This window comes from Schistocerca nitens, chromosome 1, assembly GCF_023898315.1.
Source record: "Schistocerca nitens isolate TAMUIC-IGC-003100 chromosome 1, iqSchNite1.1, whole genome shotgun sequence".
NCBI classification, from domain to species: Eukaryota; Metazoa; Arthropoda; class Insecta; order Orthoptera; family Acrididae; genus Schistocerca; species Schistocerca nitens.
The window spans coordinates 32487562-32513184 of record NC_064614.1 but is presented as its reverse complement, the minus strand read 5'-3'; the positions used below and the strand labels follow the sequence as shown (position 1 = coordinate 32513184).

The window sequence follows — 25623 nt, the reverse complement described above, 5'->3', positions numbered from 1 at the left end:
CTCTCGGCTGCCAGTATTCAGATCGCCATAGAGGACCAAAGGGCCCAGTCAGTCATCCAGAGAGTTAACAAGTCGAGTCTTCTGTCGAGCCCACCTGGGTGTACAGGTATGACCCAGAAACCAAATCCCTGTCATCACAGTGGAAGCATTCCTCATCAAGAAGACTAAAAAGGCCTACCATGCACACAGCAATGTCAAAGTTGATACTGATTGCTTTCTTTGACTCCCATGGTGTTCTATACCACAATGATGCACCACATGGTCAAACAATCAAAAAAGAGTACCACAGTGATGTCCTCTGTTGCCTACATGATGCTGCATGGTGCAAGAGATCAGACTTAAAGTCAACAGGAAATTGGCACCTCCATCATGACAATGCTCCAGCATATTCATCGCACTTGATTCAGACCTTTTGGTGAAAAACCAGATTCCTATACATACTTCAACAGACTGCTTACTCTCTTTGTATGACCCCCTGTGATTTCTGGTAGTTCCCCATACTCAAGAGGCCATTGAAAGGTGATTTCAGACAAGAGAAGGCATTATGGCAGCAATGACAGTCAAGCTGAACTACACTCCGAAACAGGGTTTTTCAGTATGCTTGCCAGAATGGCGGCACTGCTGGAAGAAGTGTGTGGAGTCCCAAGAGAACTACTCTGAGGGTGATTAGGTGTTCAACACTACAGGTAAGCCAGTTTTTCTTTCCCCGGCCAAAGGTTGCATACTTTTATAATAGATCTCGTATTGTCTGCTGACAAGCAGCAGCTGAGTGAGGTAGTGTCTAGTGCTAACATCGGTTTTTCATTGCAATGGAAATGACAGAACAACTGGAGCAGTGCTACTGCATCAAATTTTGAACAGTAACTGGGTGACTGCCAAGTGGAAACCATTTGGAATATTCAGATGGCTTTTGGTGACATTTGTTGTTGTTTCTCTAAAATTTAACTGATTTGTAGAAACTTTACTAACAGGACTACTATTTTACATCCTCAATTGCAGAAAACATCTTGATCATGAATGTATCCTCAAACATAGTTAAATAAAAATTATTCTACATTCTGATTGCCAAAGAATGTATACAAGTTTCTGAGCTGCAAACAGCAACTTGCTATCCACAATCTGATTTTCGTAATGATCAAGTTTTCTACAAAAGCTGAGAGATGGAGTTACTAGGAATTCACTTACAGACAAAGTGAAACAAATATATGTTCACTTTACACTATAAGACAAAGAAAAGATGCACCTCGAAGTAATTATCCAAACAGGATGGAAATTGGCAGATATGATGTACATCTACAAACAAACAAATGATTAGAACTTCAGAAAAAATGGGTGATTTATAAAAGAGAAAGATCTTCACAATTAAGAAAGTCAACAATTCAATGACCCACCACTGACCCTTGGCAAGCTGTTATTCAGATTGGAACTGATTTACAGATTTGCTGAATGTCCTCCTGAGGGATATCGTGACAAATTCTCTCCAACTGGTGGGTTAGTTCATCAAAATCCCCAGATAATTGGAGGGCCCTGCCCATAATGCTCCAAATGTTCTCAATTGGGGGGAGATCTGGTGACCTTGCTGGCCCATGTAGGGTTTGGCAAGCACAATGACAAGCACAAGAAACTCTTGCCATGTGTGGCACACATTATCTTGCTGTAACTTTGGATGACTTGTCACGAAGAGCAACAAAATGAGGCATAGGATATCATCAAGATACCACTGTGCTGTAAGGGTGCCATAGATGATATCCAAAGGGGTCCTGAAATGAAAAGAATTGGCACCCCAGACCATCACTCCTGGTGGCAGGCCTGTGTGGTGGAGACAGTCAAGTTGGTATGTACCACTATCCAGGTGTCTCCAGACATGTCTTCAACCTGGAATTTGTTCAGTGGAGTTCAACTGCCTTCAGTGTTGAGTCCCACTTCAAATTCGGCCCTGATGAGCACCAAAGATGTGTCTGGAGATGTCTCGAGCATTGGTGGATATTCTATGCCACGTTTTGTTGCCCTTCATGGCAACCCAATCTGAGCTTACATTTCAATGAGATAATGCCCATCCACACACAGCAGGAATTTCTACTGCTTGTCTTCATGCTTGCCAAACCCTATCTTTGCCAGCAAGGTTGTCTGAACTCTCCCCAACTGAGAACATTTGGGGCATTATGGGAAAGGCCCTTCAACCAGCTCGGGATTTTGATGATCTAATGCGCCAATTGGATAGAACCTGGTATGATATCCCTCAAGAGGATATCCAACAACTCTATCAATCAATCACTCCCAAGCTAAATAACTGCTTGCATAAATACCAAAGGTGGATCCATGAATTATTGACTTTCTCAATTTGTTAAATTCTTTCTGTTGAATAAATCATCCAATTTTTCTGATACTGTAAGCATTTGTTAGTCCATACATGTAAATCACAACTAATGATTTCCATCCTATCCAGATAATTTCTTCGAGGAGTGTACTTTTTTTAGTATACTTTGAAACACCTCCTGTAATCATTGGTGTATAGAGTTCACTTAGGAGGATTTATTTGCAGCTGTTCCTTACATCAAATGAGCCAGATCAGGCATAATTTAGCCATTAGTGAAACATAAAAATGCTTACAATGTGATTCTTACCTTCAACTTGTTCCAGAGGTGCTGTGGGATGCAAATAGGATCTAAGTGCAGTACACACCTCAACGACCGTCTCAAGATAAAAATCAGGCACAAAAGAAAACAGATTTCCTTCTCCTGATGCTTTCTTGAGAGATTGTAAAATTATTCTGAGGAACCAAACAAGATGACCCTGCTTTTCTGGAGAGTAGACAGCCCCACGCACCCATGCCATATGTCTAGCTTGTTCCATGAGTTTGGTTTCAAACACTTGGCGAGAATTTAACAATTCTCTGACAACTTCATCTTCAGTGCTGCACGAGGCATCATCATTCAGGTGACTGCTGTATGATGCTAGCCTGAAGTTAGTGTCATTCAGAGCTATTACATACTCAGACATATTCTCCCTCAGAGTGCTAACCTAAAGAAAAAAATAATGAGCAATTGGACATATGGGTATTAAAAGGTTTGAATCATTCTTTTAAACTTCAAAATGAGTACATACTAGATTGCCAAATTATGTCTGTTAAGATGAAAATGAAAGTATATACAATGAAGAAATTGAAATGCTAACTAAAAACTTCTGTACATCTTGCTTCCCACAGAGAAGTTTTTTTATTGTGGTGAGCACTGTACATTGCCTCTAGTTTAATTTGCTTAGTTTGACTTCCTTTCCACTACACAGTAGCTTCTGACAACTTTCTGATTTTTTCTATTATTAATTGCTGTGGTCCACTTGCATGCGCATATATGTGCAAGTCAAAGAAAATAGTTTGTTAAACGTCCTGTACTTTTCTCATAAAAGGCTAATAAAGTGATCACAATATCCAGAATGAGATTTTCACTCTGCAGTGGAGTGTGCGCTGATATGAAACTTCCTGGCAGATTAAAACTGTGTGCCCGACCGAGACTCGAACTCGGGACCTTTGCCTTTCATGGGCAAGTGCTCTACCAACTGAGCTACTGAAGCATGACTCACGCCCGGTACTCACAGCTTTACTTCTGCCAGTACCTCATCTCCTACCTTCCAAACTTTACAGAAGCTCTCCTGCGAAACTTGCAGAACTAGCACTCCTGAAAGAAAGGATATTGCGGAGACATGGCTTAGCCACAGCCTGGGGGATGTTTCCAGAATGAGATTTTCACTCTGCAGCGGAGTGTGCGCTGATATGAAAGTAAAGCTGTGAGTACCGGGCATGAGTCGTGCTTCGGTAGCTCAGTTGGTAGAGCACTTGCCCGCGAAAGGCAAAGGTCCTGAGTTCGAGTCTCGGTCGGGCACACAGTTTTAATCTGCCAGGAAGTTTCATATCAGCACACAATCCGCTGCAGAGTGAAAATCTCATTCTGGAAACATCCCCCAGGCTGTGGCTAAGCCATGTCTCCACAATATCCTTTCTTTCAGGAATGCTAGTTCTGCAAGTTTCGCAGGAGAGCTTCTGTAAAGTTTGGAATGTAGGAGACGAGGTACTGGCAGAAGTAAAGCTGTGAGTACCGGGCGTGAGTCGTGCTTCGGTAGCTCAGTTGGTAGAGCACTTGCCCGCGAAAGGCAAAGGTCCCGAGTTCGAGTCTCGGTCGGGCACACAGTTTTAATCTGCCAGGAAGTTTCATATCAGCGCACACTCTGCTGCAGAGTGAAAATCTCATTCTGGAAACATCCCCCAGGCTGTGGCTAAGCCATGTCTCCGCAATATCCTTTCTTTCAGGAGTGCTAGTTCTGCAAGTTTCGCAGGAGAGCTTCTGTAAAGTTTGGAAGGTAGGAGATGAGGTACTGGCAGAAGTAAAGCTGTGAGTACCGGGCGTGAGTCGTGCTTCGGTTGCTCAGTTGGTAGAGCACTTGCCCGCGAAAGGCAAAGGTCCCGAGTTCGAGTCTCGGTCGGGCACACAGTTTTAATCTGCCAGGAAGTTTCTGATCACAATATTATGAAAAGGATAGATTGCTGCTTACCATATAGCAGAAATGTTGATTCACAGACAGGCAAGGTGAAAAGACTACTAACCACATAAGCTTCCGAGCAGCAGGCCTTCTCCTGAATTAGACAACATACACAACACACACACACTCGTGCAAGCACAGCTCATGCACACATAACCACTGTCTCTAGCTGCCAAGGCCAGACTTCGGCAGCCAGAGACAATGGTCTTGTATGTGTGAGCTGCATCCACATGAATGACTGTGTTGTGTTTGTTGTCTAATTCAGGAGAGGGTCTTCTGGACCATCGCTAACATGTTTAGTAGTCTTTTTGTTGTGCCTGTCTGTGACTCAACGTCTCTGCTATATGGTGAGTGATCTATCCTTTTCATAATATTTCATTATTTCATTCTCGATATCCATTGTTTAATAAGATGGTAAACAATTTTTAATGTACTGTTGATGCATTCAAGTATTTCAAGTGGGGCATCACTGAAGCTTCACTATATTTTGAATCAGCACTTCAGCTACAGAAAGATTTTACCTAGATTGTGCTGAAGTATGTAGCATTAGAATGTCTCCTACCTTCCAAACTTCACTGGTTCGCAGAATAGCTTCTGTGAAGTTTGGAATAGGAGATGAGGTACTGGAGGAATTGAAGCTGTGAGGACGGGTCATGAGTCATGCTTGGGTAGCCCGTGAAAGACAAATGTCCCAAGTTTCAGTCTCGGTCTGGCACACAGCTTTAATCTGCCAGGAAGTTTCATATCAGCGCACACTCCACTGCAGTGTTAAAATTTCATTCTGGAACTGCCTCATGGTTGTTGATAACAGTTTCAACATGGACATCCACAAAGAATTCAAGTCTTATTTGTTGCCATTAGGTGTTCTATATTTCCATCTTGTGTGGGCTTGCAAATTATCTGTTATACATAGTTTTCAGAGAAGACTTTTAACAATGTTTTGCAAGATGTCTTGTCATGGCCATCACTCACCAAGCTAATTTTCCCAGTTGATTGTTGGATGAGTAAATTCTCCTCCAATGATGACAGTATGACTGGGAACATTCATATTAGTGAACTGAGATACTCCCTGTGGTTTTTGGCTACTTCTGTGGGCGAGTCTGTTGGTTGACAGAAGGATCCAATTAGAAGCTTATGCCCAATCTTCTCCCTGAGACTTAGGCACACTATCTCACATGCAGCTTCAATTTTTATTTCAGCGGATTTGTCTACTGTGACAAATACACCACCTATACTCCCATTAGCTCATCCTTCCAATAGGCACTTAAATTTTTTTTACATCTGACTGCTGTCAATTCTGGGTTTTAGCTAGCTTTCTGTACCTAGTATCATGTGAGCTCCACTGCTTTTTAGGACTGCTTTAAACTCTGGAAATTTCTTGTGAATGTTACAGCAATTATCATTAGAATTTTAATCTTTTCATCTTTAAGGGTGATTTCTTTCAGTCTTATACTATTACTTTGCAGGCTTCACCAGCTATCGTTATCTGCCATGAGAGTCGTCTAAGCTAAAAATCCCTTGAATGCTCTCCAGGGAGGCACAATATAACTTGTCACAGAAACTTCAAGTGTCAAGTCTTCTACTTGGCTCATAGCCAGAGGGACATGATCAGCTCTGGGGACAATGCTGCAGATTGAGGGAATCATTAAAAGTCCATGAGCAAGATTGGTCTTCTCATCCTTCTCTGCAACTTGTCTTAATGATCCAAGTATGACCTCACAGTTCAGACGACAGGCATCATTCATTCCTACGGGCACCACAATCTGCAGTTGGCCACACCCTGTTCCCTAAATGGCTGCTAGAACAGCTTCTCCAATGTATGGGATGAAGATTCCAGACATATATACTGAGTGCACAAGGTAAGTCTTCCCATCCCATGTTCCTATCTTCCTAAGTAGTACCATTACTCACCATGTGTTTGAGTGGCGGTGATCAAAAGACCCCTATTGCTTTTGGGCTCACTCCTCCCTGACAACAGTCAGAGCAAGTGTCCACAAAGTTCAAGTGGGTTTCACGGGTGCTCTGTTTCATTGGATGAAAGTACCTCAAATTTGTTAGTTAGTGGGTTGGGTTGAATGCCCTGAATTCTCACTGGTTCCTGTTTTCCCTGTACAGAGCCCCTAGACCTCCACTGACATGCCACTCACAGCTAAGTGGACAAGCACTGATAGATCACTTACTTCTGGCAGATGCAAGATCACCCACTGAAGAGGATAATACTTGATGTAACTTTGTATCTCTGGTACATGATTCTCAGCATTCTGTTAAAAGTAGCTTCCAAATACGTGACAGCGATCAGTGCCATTTCCAGTTGCTTACAAACAGCAACTAACTCATCTCATGTCCGAGACTTTTGTTGAGGTTACAGTCACTATTACATTTGCATAACAGTGTCAACAACAGTGTTAACATACAACAAATGCTGATAATATATGCCACTATTGAAGTGAGAAATTAAATAGAACACGGCATGACAATTTTAATATGCAAAAAACAGAATATTACAACTCAGAGTTGATTTCTTGAAAACTACATTTACATCATGATCATAAACTTCCAAACACTGACTCAGAAGAAAGCAGAGCAGGAAAAGAATAAACAGTGTAGTAATCAAATAAGTACTTACACTGCAGTAAGGGTGGAAATAATTTTCTGAAAGGATAATGTCGCCACATTTTACAGAATTCAGAACTGTAGCTCACAGTTTACTAAGACATATCCACAATACTAGTAAGCATCCAAAAGCACTGAATCATGAAGCAGAACCATCAGACAAAAATATTAAAATGATTCAATTAGGCACCAATAAAATCCCATTAATTATCAATTACGGGACTGAGTAGTTTGTTTCTAATAAAATTAGTTTTTACCACATTTCATATGAGTGACAAGTTCCTTACATCAGAACTTCACAGCAGCACAAAAATTAAGATTTCATAAACACTATACACTGAAGTTCCTTGAAATTTTGGGTGAACTGACAGATGTCCATAGTCTGTGCCACAAAATTTCAGTGCCAAGTCTTCTGGCAGTCTTTAGATGTATACATCTGAAGATGGTCACAAGACTGCTGAAATATCATGGCAGCAACTTCCAGACCTAAACTAAAAATGGTAAATTATCTCACTGAGAGAGGCTTCAAAAGCTCATGGAAGAGTACGATAAATAATTTATAAATATGACAAACAGTATGTGCTTCAGTTGTACCTGACTATTGTCATAAGTTTCTCAGGTATATAAAGAGGCTTTACTGAAGCATAAGACCTTTTAAAAGAAACTGTTATCATCTCATCATATTTGGCTCAAAAAGGTTATATGTAGCAATCTTACAGACAACATTATTAAAGTTAATAATGTAATATTAACCCTCGAGTACCTGTGCTATTGTAAAATGTACAACAGCAGCATTTTTATGCCTAACTGATGTCTTAACATTGAGCTGTTGCACCACCGCTGCCATGTATTCCATTGCTATGTTTTCTTGTCAATGTTAAAGTGACTTCAATTCCTTTGGCTAGCTTTCTCATTTTGTTTTCTGAATTGTAAGTAACACTGTAAAAAGTACAACATGCACCTGCTGGTGTGATGGTTGCAAAGTTTGTTCCAGCAGTCAATATGCAGAGGTAAGTGTAATAAAAAGTTAACTATACTTATTAACTGTTTTTTATTTTGTACAGATGTATGTCAAACATTAATTTCATTATAATGACATCTGAATTTATTTATTCATTTCATTTCTTTTAATGTTTTGTTTCATTTGAAAGGGTGTATCAGATGAGGAAATTCACACACTACTTGAAGAAAGTGACAAAGGAGTCTATCCAGATTTTTCAGATCTGGAGGAACATGAAGTGGATTTGACTGATGAAAGGTACTGAATATGAGAATCATGGCAGCAAATCTGAACTTGAAGCTTGAAGATGAGGGCAGTGATGATCTCAAAGAGATAGCAGATGTGTGGGGGTTCTTTATTGGAAAAGACAAAGTTACACACTGGTGTAAAAGTAACTGTGTTAAAACATCAAAAACCAAGGGAAAAACATTGTGCAAATTATACCACATGATGGATATAACTGATGAGGTTAGTGCTTTTCCGAAAAAAAATTGACATTATTGATGAAAGCATAAACTATACAAATACATAAATGAATAGGCTGTGAGACACACATCAATTCTCACACACAAGAGATAATAAAGTGACATCATGACACGAAATAATGGCTGTGTTCAGGATCCCGTTTTTGATTGGAACAAGAAGAGACCATCATGCTAATGTACTGGAACTCTGGGTAGCAGATGAAACATAAATGCAACTGCTTAGGACTGCAATGGGTAACAAAAGGTTTGTGTTTGTTCCACACTGTATGCGGTTTGGTGACATGGAACCAAGGAACGACAAGAGAAAAACTGACAAGGTGGCTGCAATTTGGACAATATTGGATGCTTTATTTGCTAACTGTCAAAGTTCGTACAGCCTCAGTGAGTTCACCGTTCAGAGGTTGCTGTGGCTGGATTCAGTACATATCCAAGAAACCAGCTACTTACAGGATAAAAATATTTGCACTATGTGATGCAAAAAGCATTTTATTGCAGTAATCTGTGGGCTTACTGTGGCATGCAACTGGAGGCTATATCAGGTATCTACATCCATATCTACATAGATACTACACTAGCAACTGTATGGTGTGTGGCAGAGGGTACCCTGTACCACTACTAGGCATTTCCTTTCCTAGTTGGAGGTGCCTTTAACCTACCAAGTATAGGCTGGGATGTCTATAGATTCACTCCAGGGGTATAGGCAAACAGTCATGCAAAACACTTTTGAAAACGTCTTCTAGAAACTGTCTTGAACCGCTACCTCAGCAGCCCATGCACAATGGAAATATTCTGGACCTTGTAGCTGCAAGTAGGTTGGACCTTATTGACAATGTCAGTATAGAAACAAGGATTAGCGATCATGATGTCACTACAGCAACTATGGTTGTTTCTGCTAGGTACAGCAGATAAGCAGTCATTACCATCTCATTTAGACAGTGAATGGACATCACTTAGTCCCAGTAAGATGGATGTGGAGGAATTATCAGCAAAGTTTAAGCAGATTGTAAATCGTGGTCTGGAGAGTGGATAAAGGATGGAAAAGCCCCACCATGATTTAACAACAAAATTCGGAAGATGCTGAGGAAGCAGAGACCGTTGCACTCTCGGTTCAAAAGACAATGCACAAATGATGACAAGCAAAGATTAGCAGAGATTCGTGCATCTGTGAAAAAATATATGTGCGAAGCATATGACAACTACTACCATCGCACCTTAGGAAAAGGTCTGGCAGAGAATGTGAGAAAATTCTGGTTGTATGTAAAATCACTAAGCAGGTCTACAGCTTCCATTCAGTCCCTTGTTGACTAGTCTGGTGTGGAAGTTAAAGATAGCAAAACAAAACCCAAGATTTTAAACTTCACATTCACAAAATCATTCACACAGGAGAATCATACAAACATACTGACATCTGACCATCAAAAAGACCCCCGTATGGACAACATGTTAATAAACATCCCTGGCACAGAGAAACAAATGAAAGATTTGAAAGCAAATAAGTTGCCATGTGTGGATGGAATCACAATTTGATTTTACAAAAAGTACTCTACGGCATTGGCCCATTACCTAGCTTGCATTTATCGTGAAACTCTCACCCAACATGACTGATAAGCACAGGTGACTTCAGTATATAAAAAGAGTAAAAGAATGCACCTGCAAAATAACAGATCAATTCACCAACACTGGTTTGCTGCAGAATCCTTGAACATATTCTCAGTTCGAGTATAATAAACTTTCTTGAGGCTGAGAAGCTTATGTTCACGAATCAGCACAGGTTTAGAAAGGATTGCTCATGCGAAACTCAGCTTGCCCTTTTCTCACACAATACACTGTAAACTATGGACGAAGGACAACAGGGAGATACCATATTTATTGATTTCAGGAAAGCATTTGACAAGGTGCCCCACTGCAGGCTGTTAACAAAGGTACAAGCATATGGGGTGGCTCGGAGACTAATTAAGTAATAGAACCCTATATGTTGTTGTCAATGGCGAATGTTCATCAGAAGAGCCCCAGGGAAGGGTGATAGGACTGCTGTTGTTCTCTATGTACATAAATGATTTGGTAAACAGGGTATGTGGCAATCTGCAGTTGTTTTCTGATAATGCTATGGTGTGTGGTAAGTTGAGTGACTGTAGGAAGATACAAGATGACTTAGACAAAATTTCTGGTTGGTGTGATGAATGGCAGCTAGCTCTAAATGTGGAAAAATGTAAGTTAATGCAGATGAGTAGGAAGAACAGAACTGTAATGTTCAGTTAGAGTATTATTAGTGTCCTGCTTGACACTGTCTAGTCCTTTAAATATCTAGGTGTAACGTTACAAAGCAACATCAAATGGAACGAGCCTGTGTGAGTTCTGGTAGGGAAAGCAAATGATAAACTTCTATTTATTGGGAGAATTTTAGAAAAGAGTGGTTCACCTCTAAAGGAGACTGAAAATAGGATGCTCGTGCAATCTGTTCTTGAGTACTACTCATGGGTTTCATTTCTGTACCACGTCAGATTGAAGGGAGACATCAAAGCAATTCAGTGATCGGCTCCTAGATTCGTTACCAGTAGGTTCGAACAACACTTAAGTGTTACAGAGGTGCTTGGAAAACACAAATGGGAATCCCTGGGGGAAAGGAGACATATTTTTGAGAAACACTATTGAGAAAATTTAGGGAATTGGCACTTAAAGTTGACTGTCAAAAGATTCTATTGCTGCCAACATACATTGTGCATAAGGGCCATGAAGCTAAGATTCAAGAAATTAAGGCACATACACAAGTGTTAAGTCCTTCTCCTGGGGGCATAGTGATGTGATGCCTATTGAAAATTCTAACAGGAACATTACAACTGATAATTGGTACATAAGCTACATCCTTTCTGAATATTTGCTACAAAAGAAACTCACTTTTATTGGTACTGTGAGGAAGAATGGGCATGAAATTCTTTCAGAATTTCTCCCATACAAAACAAGAGAAACTGGAAGTGCAGATTTCTTCATGGTAACCTTAGTTTCATATGTTCCTGATAACAACTGTGCTGTCATACTTTTTGTCTACTAAGCATGTCACATTCACAATTGAATAAACATACAAACCTGAAATCATAATTGACTACAATGTGACAAAAGGTGAAGCAGAAATTGTAGATAAAATGTGCTTGTTACTCTGTTTCAAGACTTACAAGGAGACGGCCATTGGGTCTTTTTTATTTTTATTTCTTTCCTGTTTTTTGGACACTGCTGGAATTAATATGCAAATATTGCTTCCCTTCACAAAGCCAGAGATCACTTCATGAAGAAATATTTATCTCAAGAAGCTAGCAGAAGGTCTTATGAAAGAACAACTCATATCTAGAACTCCCCTCAAATTGTTACCAGCCGATCGCTCAGTATTTCTTATATAGTTTTTGCTAAAGCATTGACTTACAATAATCAGTGAAAAAACATGGGATGTGTATCCTATGTGGACATCAAAAAAATTCATCCACATTAATTAAATGTGATGGATGTAATAACTTAGCTTGGAAATGGATACTGATAAACTAATTGTTTGTGGAACGTGTTATGAAAGTGAACATATGACAGAATAATAGGCTAAATAGTTGTTAGAAGAACTAAATGAGCAAAAGCTTTTGTTATAAATGTTGAAGACCGTGAAAGTGAACTGCTTTCTTCGATAAATATAACAGCTTGTTCAGCACAGGCTTGTTTTTATTGACAAATGTACATGTTAAAATTTTACAACACGTGCCAGCTCATTGGACAACAACTGCTGGAAGGTTAACATTTAAGCTGGAAGTAATAAAGTTATTGTTTAATCATTTGCTTTTGAACACTATTTTTTGCACAAAAAACAATTTTTTTCCTTTGCAGGGACCAAATAGCACTTCTGATCTGTTTCCTATTGAGTCTGTTTTACACACAACTCTCTCTCTCTCTCTCTCTCTCTCTCTCTCTCTCTCTCTCTCTCTCTTACATGAGATTTAGTGCATGCAACTGCAGAAATACTATTTCTTCTCACAGAAATACTATTTCTTCTCATAAAGTTTCAGCTATATATCTTTCAGCAATCTATCAGCTATATACCTTTCGACATCTTTCAAGTGAGCTGACAGGCAGTGAACGAATGAATCTTTCTTTACACTGCGAAAACTCGTTTTTTGTACAACAGAACGACACTAGAGGGGACAGATGGAAGACAAAGGAAAAGATCTAATTTGGAAAATATGATCCAGCCTCATGGAGCACAAAGGCCATACCTGAAAAAGGTGCACAGCAATGAAAGCACCTGCTACACTTATTTTCCTATCTGGTTATTTGCAGCACTCTAATGCAAAAATCTACAAAAGTAAGTCTAATGCAATAAGTAATATTTTGTTTCTTGTTTCATTTCACAAACCATAATTGCTTCACTACATATGACTAACAAGAGGAGGAAAGTAGTGCATGATTTTTTCCCTAAAGGTAATGATAACACAAGTTTTCTGTTAGAGCAAATGACGGGTACTTGGTATTCCTCATGTAACTTCATTTCATGAACAAATTAAATGTATTTTGGGTAGACTAGAGTAAACAAAGCCTGAAGATAGTTACGGAAATTGCACTTATGTAATGTTAAGTCAAAGGACACCACAAATAAGAACCAAGAACTGCAGATTCATTCCAAAGATTGACTGAAATCTTACCTTCACTATTTGCTTATGGGCTCCAAGATGATAAAAAAGGACTAATCCATCCAGCAGTTCAATTAATGATTCCATTGGATTAGCATTTCCATTACCCCTGGAAACATTAAGACTCTCTTGCTCTCTTGTAAATAACACTGGCATTCTGTCTGTAAGTGCTGGCCCTGAAGCAGTTTGCTGGTGAGTTATGAGTCGTGCTAGAGCTGGTATCATGAAGGGCGAATTTCCTTCTGAGAATCGTGATTGTAATGGAACAGAACTTCTCCCAGCTACTGCTAAGTGGGAAGAGAAATTTCATGAAATCATCAACTTGCAATGCAGCAGAAAAGAAAATTGGTTAAATACACAAAAATATGTTTATGACTGACAGCTGCATCATAAAATACATACAGGAGACAAGAGTCACAATGCTAAGAACTGCCTAAACATGTGGTAATACAAGATATGCACCAAATTATAAGCCAGAACAAACCCAGCCTCTAAAACCTCACTTCGAAACTATAGACAAAGAGAAGTTACATATGGTGGTGGTGCTGAAGTCGCTGGAGAGAAGCACAAATCTGACAAGGATTGGAAAGCAAATAAGCCACCTGTTATAACTTAGGAAAACCCAGAAACAAAATGTTTGTGTAAATGGGAAGGAATCTGGACCGCATTTCTCGCAAATGTAAGTCCAATGTTTTAGTTCACTTGGCAAATCTTCCACACACCGAAAATTTTCTTTGTCTGAAACATGTTGGTCAAAGGTAAAGATCTTTAATTATTTCCCAGTATCACTCAAAAGTATGATTGTTAAGGCCACATGGAAATTAAAAAATTTTGGATCCATGTTTAGTCTGTTATACTGTTGCCCTGAGTTGCATAAAGGATTATGTGGATAATTTTCAGGTAAGGTCTGTCCATGTGCAAATGAATAATAGAAGGTGTTCATGCCTTTCAACACATAAAAACATTCGGTATGAAAAAAACTGGTTTGATTCAGTTGCACATGGATAGACCTGTACCGAAAATTATCAACATAACGTATTTTCTTTTTTTTATGCATTAGGAATGTGTCCTGAAAGTTAGGCTGTATCTATCTGCTACATCCTGTACACAATTGAATAGAAAATTTTGAATGTTTAGTAGGGTGGTGTGTGTGTGTGTGTGTGTGTGTGTGTGTGTGTGTGTGTAACATACTGAACACAGTTACATATAAATCACTGCTTGCATATGGGTGGGAGGGAAAAAAAACCCTTAAGAAATCATGTAAAAGGTCAGCTTATGGTCATTTTCTCACAGAAAAGATGTCTATAATTATAAAACTGAATCATTGCACATCACAGTGAGAGATTGCTAACAGCTAGCTGAGTCCTACAAAATATGGAAATTGTTTACTAAAGTCTACTCTTTCATTTACAACAGTTAAATCAAATGTGGGCATACTTCTCCTGAAGAGGATTCATGTGAAGGATATCTCACAACTAAAAAAATATAGAAAACATCAAGAAAGTACACAATACTTCAGTGGAAAATCAGCAATTAGCAGTCTATGATATAGCTGACACAATAGATGTATCGGAAGACATAGAATGATACATTTTTTCACAAATACTTAACTATGAGAAAGCTTAATGCAAGAAAGATGTCATATTTGGTAATGCTGATTAAAAGAATCTGCAAAAATGAAATTCTCAATTATATCTGCAGTGTTTCAAAAACAATCCAACTGATTTTGTGCAGTAATTTGCTATAGTGGATAGATATGGAGCTATTACTTCACAACAAAAACACAACAGCAACCAGAACAGTAAGTGGAAGCCAATGGCAGTCCATCAAAACCAATTAAAACTATTCCATTTGTCAGAAACAATGACTGAGTTTTGTGGGATTCAAATGGAATCTTCTCACTGATTAACTTGAAAAGAATTAAATGATATCTGGTGAATACCATACACAACTTATATGCCAACTGGATGACGAAGTATATGAGAAGAAATCTGAACCGCATAGAAAAGCAGTCTTCCATCAAGACATTGCATCTATCTAAGAAGGGACTCTGGCATATGAGATAAAGAGGAGCAATGCTTTTCTGGGTCACGCACCATATTTAACCTCATCTGACTTTATCCGCCATTACCACAGCTAAAGAAATTTGTGGCTGATAAGGATTTTACAGTAAACGAGAGATTTATGGGATCTGTTGGTTATTTCCTCAAGAAAGGAATCTAATCACTAAGAAATTGTTTGACAAATGACACTCATGTAAAAAGGGAACTCGCTCACTCTAGCTTTGCAATGGAAGGGCATTTCTTGGAAATACTAGAATTTTTTTGTCCAGTGAAACTACTGAATGATGTGTAAAGCACTGAAGTGATGAGGGACTACAAAGAATTTAATGCTTTGAACACTTTTATTTGCTACAATGCCTCTGGGGTTGTACAAAATTCAGCATTAAACATAGAACAAATCATCAAGAAACCACCAGGAAAATGCAGTGTGAAGCAGAACAATGCATAAATTTGAAATTAATAGGGTCCACTTCAAATAATGGGAATTTCTGTTGTGTCTGATATAGTCTTAAAAGTTATAGCAAAATGTTGTTTTCCTTCTCCTTTCAAATTTCATGGCAATGTGTGAAGTCTCATTCCCATCCATGGCCGGAATACGCAATGTGCATCATTCCTGTGTCTATATCTGCGTATGTATGCTACAAATTGCTACAGAGAGGAAACAGAAGGTATTTAGCTTTGTACCACATGTGAGTTTCTTTGCCTTCCATATGCATATCAAGTGCTGAATGAAATGACTGCATAAATGCTCCTGGGCACACTGTAATTAGTCTAATCCTGTCTTAACAGTCTCTGCGGGAGTGATATGTAGTGGACTGAAGTATATCTCAGGTTCTTCACTTAATACTGGTTCTTTAAACCTTGTAAATACGTTTTTATGGGTTAATTGGTGTCTGTATGCAAGTAATGTCCAATTCAGTTCTTTTAGCATTTCTGTCCAACACTTGTTAAAGAGTTTTGATAAGGTTTGTTAGCATTTCTTTGATTCATAAAACATTGTTAAATAATCTTCATTCCTGTACCAAAGATATAAGCTCTGTAATAATCTATGAAAGATTCAAGATCTAATCACTGGACTGGAAAAGACACACAGCTAACAGTCCATGTGCCATCTTCACCAGCTTTCTTTTTAACTTCCACAGGAATCTCTAAACAAAGATAACTGTTCAAAAAGTTACAGACCTTATGAATCACAGCAAAAGCCATATCAAAAGATATAGAAACAAACAAAAAATTATTTAGTTTATCTCCAAAGCCAACTTCACTCAACTATAAAAATTGGAAAAAGTTAATCAGAACTTGTAAATTGCTGTAAATTTATGTACTACTGGCATAACTTTGTTGATCATTATGGATGGCTAACTTCTGACATCAGAAACGTGCAGTGCTATCAAACATCACCATAACTTCAGAGGACCTGCAACTCATTTCCTACACACAGAACTCTTGGCCAATGACTTCCAACAATCCTGAACCTAGTAAACATTAAGGCCTCTCAGCCAACTAGCCTGAGAAGTCTTTTGACTCAAATACATTATTTTCATTGTTCATTCATTTTCTTTCACCAATAGCACTTCTCTCCCAGTGCTGCCTTCTAATTGGGCTTCTCACATTTAGCATCCCAAAAACTGACAGGGAGATTACCTGATATCACTGCGAACCTATCAGACACAAGTATGACATTCTGCATGCACTGTGAATCTCTCCGACAGCCAACTTTTACATTGATTAGGCGAGTCCAGCCTAGAGCTCTCAACTATGTTCAGAGTGAGCTCCCCTTGTCCAGAGGGCCTAGAAATGTGTCTCATGGAAACTCTAATGGATGTTTGAGTTTGCCATGCTGACATCTGGGTAAGATCGCATTCCCAGGGGCATCTGCCCATCAGAAGAGAATAAAATATGCACAAAATTAGAGCCCCAATTAAAATCCGAACCTGATAACTGCTCCCTTAAATACTCACCGCTGACAATTGCAACTTAGCAACAGTTCACAATATCTCTTTAGGATTACAATAACAAAAGGAAAGAGGTACCACATACCTGTACCTCCAGCACGTTCTGGTGCAACAAGAGGTATGCTGGCAACAACTCTGTGTTCTTCACCAAGAACTCTTGACAGATCTGCTCGCAGTGTTTTGTTCAGGTGAGACAAAACACCTCCAAGGCGATCAATGCTGAAATAATTGATACTTCCATCATAAAATATTGTTGATGGTACGTAAACATTTCCCTGACCAATTTCATGGCTCCAAAGTATCCTGAAGGTAACTAGCAACCGATGGAAGCAACAAAGAGAAACTGGAAGTGGTGTTTGCAGAAGTGGAAGTGTCTGAAAAACAAAATATATTTTACAAGTATTGAATCATAGCAAAGTGGACTTACTCCACCTGCCATTATTCTATTCCAGTCAAATAACTAAATTTTTCTTTGTTTTTCACATCTGACTCTTATTTATGCACATAATATGCAGTGTACACTCAAAACTGCTAAATTTTTATTTCTGTAATATTTTATGTAGTCTTATTATGTGTCTCATAAAATTCAACTTGCTAATTGCAATAGCATTGTTAGTTTTCAGTACAACAAATTCCTTTGAGATAAATTAGTAACTGAAGTTGCCCCATTAGCATATGACTACTAAAATAGTGAGAGATAATCAGTAGACATGAGAGGATTGGAACTATCCACTAAAAAGCCACGTTCATTCTTTCCAGTAACCACTTTCATTTTACCAAAAGCTAATTAACTTTTACAATGAAAGTCTGATGACACCCAAATTTGACATTTGAGCCATTATGCTTGTTTGATAGCAAGATCTGACATACTTAGATTACCCTAAATTTTCTGAGACATATACCACTCTTCATTATTGAATTAAGTCCCTAATGAAGAATTCGCATAATTAGCAAAAATTTTGAACATGGCACCTTCGCATGGAAGTAGGGAATTCACTGTGGAGGCGTATAAATTTCCTGTAATTGACACTGACAGATTGAATCAACAGCCGCATCGAGAGCTAATGTTCCGTGGTTCCTCCAGCAAGGGCACTGCCGCCAAGAAGTGTGATCCAACTGTCAACTTGATTCTGATATGTACATGGAATACTCTCAGTGCACTATATACTGTACAACAAAGGAAGTTTTTGTCAGTCTTCAATGACTCACCTGAGGACGACTGACAGGCTAGTAGTTGAAATATTGTGGGATAACTGAATGAAGACTGGCTGCAAGCCCAAAATTTGTTTGAACATTTAGTTCACCAGAAAAATTTTAAAATTCAAAAGTACAGGCTCAGTAATCGGCATAACACCACTATGAAGTAAAGGAAGTGATTCCTCTGTTCATAGGTCATACACAATAATACCTATGCGCCAGAACACATATGTGCATAAACTACTGTCACGTTGTGTTATTTTCAACTAAAGAATTTTGGTTAGTGGATAATTACTTGGGCAGTGTGGGTAGTCATCATGGTGAATTATAAAGTAGTGTTAAGTGGCAAACAAAATTAGTAAAGACAACAATGCAGAATAGGTTCTACGAGCTCCTGCTGAGTGTTGCTTTCACTTACAATATCCGGACATAAGGGTACTGTACTCGACTGATTGATGATGATGTTATATATGGAAATTAAAGAGGCACTGGTGAACTGATAAGTAAAGTATTTCCAATTTTTAAAGATTGATCGTTGCTCAATAGTGTACTGGAAAAAATAAATGTGTACACTATTGAATCTGAAACTTCATGGTGTTGCATTCATTGTGTTGAACATAATTAGAATATCCTAACTTCTTTTCCAGTTTGAGACCACTATTGAGGAAGAAGAGACGACAACCGAGTAAGTACACTTATAACACGCATTTAAATGTTCAATTTTGTATGTTACAAGTTAATTAATTTTATTTGAAAAACAGAAGTTAGTGGTTAAATAATACTGATTTGTATGTATTTTGTAAGCCCAACAATGCACTAAAATATGAGAAACTGATAAGTTCAGATGAAATGCATCATATGAACACATGCAATACAAAAAAACCTCATATGTTCATATGTGCATTAATGTGTGGAATATCAAACTTTGACTCAAACACACACACACACACACACACACACACACACACACACACACACACACTGCTGAGCATTAAAATTGCAACATAGTGAAGCATAGAAAGTAACAAATTTTACTTATTGTGCATAGACAGTAAAGTACAAAGAATACATTACTGACTTTGTAGGCAATGTGAAGGTACACAGGGTATGAAATTTAGTACACTGGCTGCGCGCGCTCCTGGCCTGCGTATAATGTGAGGGCGCCACTGTGGAGCACGTGGTCCCAGCAGCCAATAGCAACGTACCCTATCATGTATTTAAGCACCTGCCTCTCACTCAGCATGGCAGTCCGATATTCGCGTGAGTCCCTCAATATCTCGCTTACAGATATCATGTTTACTTTGCTTATTTCCATGTACTAGTGGACGTTGTTGATTTTGTGAGGTATTTGCTTGTGACCCCATTGCTTCTTGCATGTTGTTCTTGGTGTCTTGCTCGGTCGTCTGTCGTGCATGTCCATCCCTTCCCATTCGTTAATCTTGTTTGTTTGAGGGCCGCTCCCATTCGGTCCCGCTGCGCTTCCGTGCACAGCCACCCCATGACCAGAACGGTCGCGGTTACATAATTTTGGCGATGAGGTAAACGGTGGTAGTTTTTAGCATGGAGGCGAAGTTGGTCTGTCTTCTGGGGCAAGACCAACAGCTAATGCAGCAGCAGCAGCAGCTCCAGTTACACATCTTATAGCAGTCACTGCGGTTGCTAACAGACAAAGTTGATGCAAGGGACGCACTACCACAACAGCATCCGAGTCCTCGGGTGTCTGATGCTTTCCCACGCCCACCATTGTTCACCCCATTTAATGACACTAAAGAAGATTGGGAAACGTACTTACATCAGCAAGAACAACATTTCATGGCTTTTCAAGTCACGGATGACTCCTTGCAGCGGTTGTTGTTTTTGTCTTGGGCCTCCCCAGACACGCTCTTTCTTCTTTGCAAGTTCGTACCGTTGTCTGATATTGTGGCTCTCTCTTTCTAGGAGATATGCCTTTTGCTGACAAACTATTATCCACAACGCTACCATGTGGTCGCCTCTTGGCTGGAGTTCCACCAGTACCATAAACAGCCTGGTCAATCGTATCGTTCCTGAGTCACAGACTTGCAGGGTCTCAGCCGTCGATGTGATTTTATGTGCACCAATCAGCAGTGTAAGGCTTTGTATGCGGACTCCCTGATCCGGGATGTGGTGGTTCAGGTGTTTCCCGATCCTGAGGTCCGCACTGCGGCATTGAAACTGGATAATCCCTCCTTGGAAGAGATTCTCTGCATCGCCCACTCATTTGAAATTTTTCAGGTGGCTAATGAGCAACTCATGGCACAGCCGCAAGTGGCAGCGATCAGCATGTCTCGTCAGGTTCCGATCTCACAATGTCGACGTGGCCCGGCCAACAGAGGCCAGTGCCATTGGGACTCTTCTTTGATGTCTCTATGGCACTGGAGCCTCCAGTCGCCCCTCATCGCTGGTCGCGTGGTCCACTTCCATCTTGCCCACAGTGCTTTACCTCACATTATCAAGCTGATTGTCCCCACCGCTGGAAAACGTGCTCGCTGTGTGACAAGGAGGGCCACATCTGATTGGTTTGCCATAGTTGCTCATCTCCCTGATTAATATGGCAACATATACCTGACTGGGCTCTCCTGAGTTGTCACCTCCCTCTCGGCATTTGGTCGCCTATGGCGACGGTTCCAAATGGCTCTAAGCGCTATGGGACTTAACATCTGAGGTCATCAGTCCCATAGAACATAGAACTACTTAAACCTAACTAACCTAAGGACATCACACACATCCATGCCCAAGGCAGGATTCGAATCTGCAGTCGCGCAGTTCCAGACTGAAGTAACTAGAACCGCTTGGCCACACCGGCTGGCGGCGACGGTTCCATTCCCCTCTGTGGGCAGTTCGTCATCCAGGCAACGTACAAACATGTTCCCCGGCTCCTTACCCTATTTGCCATCCATCGGCTTCGAATATTTTTGGCCTGGATGCGTTTCAACTGTTTGGCTTTTCAATTTCCAATGAAGTTAAGGTCGTTACCATGGCTGTTCCTTTTCAGGACTTGGACGATCTGTGCTCAGCTTTTGCATCGTTGTTTGCAACGGATCTTGGATGTGCTTCAGATTTTCAGGTGCTTTCTCGAGGCCTGACCCCTTCTAGTGGCCTTACGGGCAGCAGTCAAGCAGGAACTTCATCAGCTCCAGGCTGCTGGCATTCTGGAGCCTGTGACATACAGTGCCTGGGCGACACCATTGGAGGTCATAAGGAAACCCAATGGGCCCCTTCAGCTGTGTGGGGACTTCGGCGCTACTCTCAATGCCCAGTCCCTCGTAGACACTTACCCCATTCCCCGACAGGAAGACCTTCTTGCCAAGCTTACTGGGGGAGAGTACTTTTCAAAGATCGACCTGGCTGAGGCATACCACCACTTACCCTTGGATGCCGATTCCCAGAACATCTTGGTTATCAACACGCTTTTCAGATTATACAAGTACAAGCGCCTTCCATTTGGTGTCTCTTCGGTGCCGGTCATTTTCCAGCGGTTCCTGCAGCAGCTTACGCAGCCTATCCCTGCTTGCATGAATTATCTGGATGACATCTTGGTCACTGGGAGTTCCTGCCAGGAACATCTGCAAAACCTCAGCACCTTATTTCACACTCTGCAATCTGCAGGTTTACGCTGTCGGCTGGACAAGTGTTGTTTTTTTTCAACCGGAAGTGGAATACTTAGGCCACTGGCTTAACAAAGATGGCATTCGCCCTTCGGATCATAATGTCGTGGCCATTGAGGCTCTTCCTCGCCCCAAGGACTTGTCTGAACGTCAGGTGTTTTTGGGCAAGGTTACTTATTACATAAAGTTCTTACCCCAGGCTGCCTCCATTGCTCAACCCCTCAATCACTTGTGTCGCAAAGGTGTACCTTTTGACTGGACTCCTGCCTGTGACCAGGCTTTTCTCCGTTTAAAGGTAAAGCAGAAGTCCGCCCCTTGCCTTTTCCCCTCTCTCCAGACCGCCCCTTGGTTGTGGCAGCTGATGCGTCAGCATACGGCATTGGGGCCGTCCTCACGCATCGGAATGCCGATGGCTCAGAACAGCCCGTCACTCATACATCTAAGACATTGACCCCAGCACAACAGAACTACTCCCAGATTGAAAAGGAGGCCCTGGTGATAGTGTTTGCCATCCAAAAATTTCACACCTATCTCTTGGGGCAAAGTTCACCCTCCTGGTAGACCATAAACCCTTAGTTACACTTTTCGGACCCTACTCTCACCTTCCAGAGTGAATGGCTCAACATCCTCAGCACTGGGCGTTATTTTTACGGAATTATGCTTACACCAACCAGTATAAGCCACCCCCCAACATGCTAATGTGGGCATCTTGTCATGTCTCTCAGCAGGCCCTGATCCTGCTTTTGACCCCCAGGAGATCCTCTGCTTTCACACTGATTCCGTCCGCTAGGATGCACTGGACGGTCTGCCTCTTATGGCTGCTCACGTTGCCACAGTTACACGCCGTGACCCTATCTTGCGGCAGGTTCTCTGTTAAGTGGTCCACAGGTGACCCTCGTATATTACTCGTCGGATGCGGACTGACTTCAGCCCCTGGCGCCACCAGTCCCACAGGCTCTCCGTGGTTGATGATGTTCTTCTGTTGGCCAAGGAGTCGGGTGCCCATCGGGTGCTCATCCCTCCAGATTTGCGGCATCAAGTGCTCAGTTTGTTACACTGCAAGCAATGGGTTATGTCCCGCATGAAACTTTTAGCTCGCCGGCACGTGTATTGGCCTGGCATCGATGGCGATATTGACCGCCTGGTCCGCTCGTGCATTGTGTGTGCGCATCACCAGGCAAGACTCCCCCTCAGTCATTTGCACCCTGTCCTGTGCCTCGCCGGCCCTGGGATTGCATCAATCTCAATTTTGCAAGCCCGTTTTTGGGGTCCATGTGGTTACCTGTCACTGATGCCTACTCCGAACACCCATGTCGTCTGCATGATGTCCACCACCAAGGAGGCCACACTCAGGCCCTGGCCCAGGTTCTCGCCATTGAGGGCCTGCCTCACACATTGGTCTCCTATAATGACCCCCAATTCACAGCATTCTCCTTCCGTGACATCTATCAGGCCAACGGTATCAAACATATCCATAGCCCACCTTTCCAACCTTCCTCCAAGGGCGTGGCTTGTCCGCATATTTAAACAACAGTTGACGCAGGCGGTCGAAACATCTCCAACCACGTTGGCCCTCACACTGTTCTTGAGCACCTATTTCACTGAGCTGAATGACAGACGTAGTCCAGCGGAGCTCCTCCGTGGAGTACAGCTGCGGACCCTGCTCCATTTGCAGATGAAGTCCCCCTCCTGGCCTCGCTCCTGGCCCTCTCAGCATTACACCCCTGGCGCGGCCGTGTGGGCCCACGTGTACGGGAGCAAGGCGAGCTGGACGCCCGCCGTGGTCATCACAGCCCACGAGTGGCATGTCGTGTCAGTGCAGACGTGAAAGGGTTGGAGGCCGCCATCATAACCAGCTCCCCCCACTTACCCCTGCAGGACTTCCACCACCGCCGCCTCCTCCTCGTCTGCTACCTGGTTCAGATACAAACGTGCTCCTTGAGTCACCGCCACTGCCCCCCATTGCTGCTTCCCCGCGATCCTGCCACCGGCCCTCCCTGCCCCAGGTGGATCGGCGGCTCCCTCCGCTGCCCTTCCCTCTGGGTTGGCCATCCTGGACACCTCGGACATCCGTTCCTCCGTCGTGCTGTAAGCCGTGGCTGCACGCGCTCCTGGCTCACGTATAATGTGAGGGCGCCACTGTGGAGCATGTGGTCCCAGGGGCCAATAGCGACTTACCCTATCATGTATTTAAGCGCCTGCCTTTCACTCAGCGAGGCAGTGTAATATTATAAAATCTATTAAACAATGAGTATGATGTTGGGAGGATAATATAACTACAATTTTAGCACTGCAATTTTGACTGAAATTTCATTTGTCTTTTGTTTAACTAACATTGATCAACATTTATGAAATTAACAGTAAATATCACAGCATTACATTTTTTTTGTTATTTAATAATGAACTGTTAAGCTGGTTAATATGTGGGAGGGGGAGATTTTGTGTGTGTGTGTGTGTGTGTGTGTGTGTGTGTGTGTGTGTAGTAGAAGGCCAAAAGGAGTGTTGAGTAGGTGTGCCAATGTGGGAGAGCGAAAGCGAGTGAGAGAAAGAGGAGGGGAAAGGATCTCTCCCCCCCCACCCCTTCCTCCCTCTCAGTGTAATTTTGGAAGAATGGTTTATTTGCTAAATCTGTTTGTTCATTTAAAATGGTGTGGGGAGACTTATTCTTATGAGCAAAAATATCTGATTGTTCCAGGAGACCCATTTTTATTCCTTTGTCTGCAATGGGTAGGATATGGAGATTTGTTTTGATGTTTGTAACTTTAATGTTTTATGCCAGACAGGTGGAAAAACTAAATCTCCTTAAATTTTTTAAAATGTAGTGCATCTGTGTGTTCTTTGTATCGAATTTCAAAGTTTCATCCTGTTTGTCCTACATAGTAGCAGGAAAAGCTGTCACAGGTTAATTTATGTATGCCAGGTTTTTGAAAAGGTGATTTGGCTGTTTTGGTGTTATAAACTACATTTTTTTTTATTCTGTTGGTTGTGTGGTAACTTATTTTGATTCTCTGTGGTTCAAACAGTTTTGCAAGTTGGTACGAGATGTTACTGAGGAATTACATGGAGATGTATTTAACTTCATTTGCTATTGATGGCTATGTTGTTGATGCTGTTTATATGGTTTTTATCTTTTCACCTAATTTGTCAACTATGGATGGGTCATAAGCATTGTTGTGGGCTGTTGTTTTTAAAATGTTTAATTCTTTGCTTTTTACATCATGTTCAGAATGAGTTTTGTTTACACAGTTGACTGCTGATCTAAAAAATGCTAATATGTGTTGATGTGTTATTTATAACGACATTTATTGTTATGACAGGTTATGTTTAGGCCAAGAAAATTAATTCCTTGTTGTGTTTGGTGTTCAAATGTAAATCAGCATGAGCAGCCAAAAGTACATGTGAAATCACATGGATCAAAAATGAAATCAGATCTCATTATAAACACAGAGACTTACTCAACAAAGACACCTACAGGCTGCACCTAGAATTA

At 41.1% G+C, this 25623-nt stretch overlaps 1 protein-coding gene across 2 annotated transcripts in view; it reads right to left on the bottom strand.

Annotated features, from left to right (window-relative positions):
- Positions 1 to 25623, bottom strand: part of LOC126240733 (E3 ubiquitin-protein ligase RNF123-like) — a 190838-nt gene that overhangs the window by 61702 nt on the left and 103513 nt on the right. Inside the window, exons 11-13 of one of the 2 annotated variants that reach the window (XM_049947947.1) lie at positions 17396 to 17684; positions 13305 to 13579; positions 2625 to 3021 (exon numbers count right to left, since the gene is read on the bottom strand). In XM_049947947.1, coding sequence (XP_049803904.1) covers positions 2625 to 3021; positions 13305 to 13579; positions 17396 to 17684 — 961 coding nt within the window. The remainder of the gene's footprint in view (positions 1 to 2624; positions 3022 to 13304; positions 13580 to 17395; positions 17685 to 25623) is intronic. The other variant, XM_049947948.1, reaches the window with a different exon arrangement.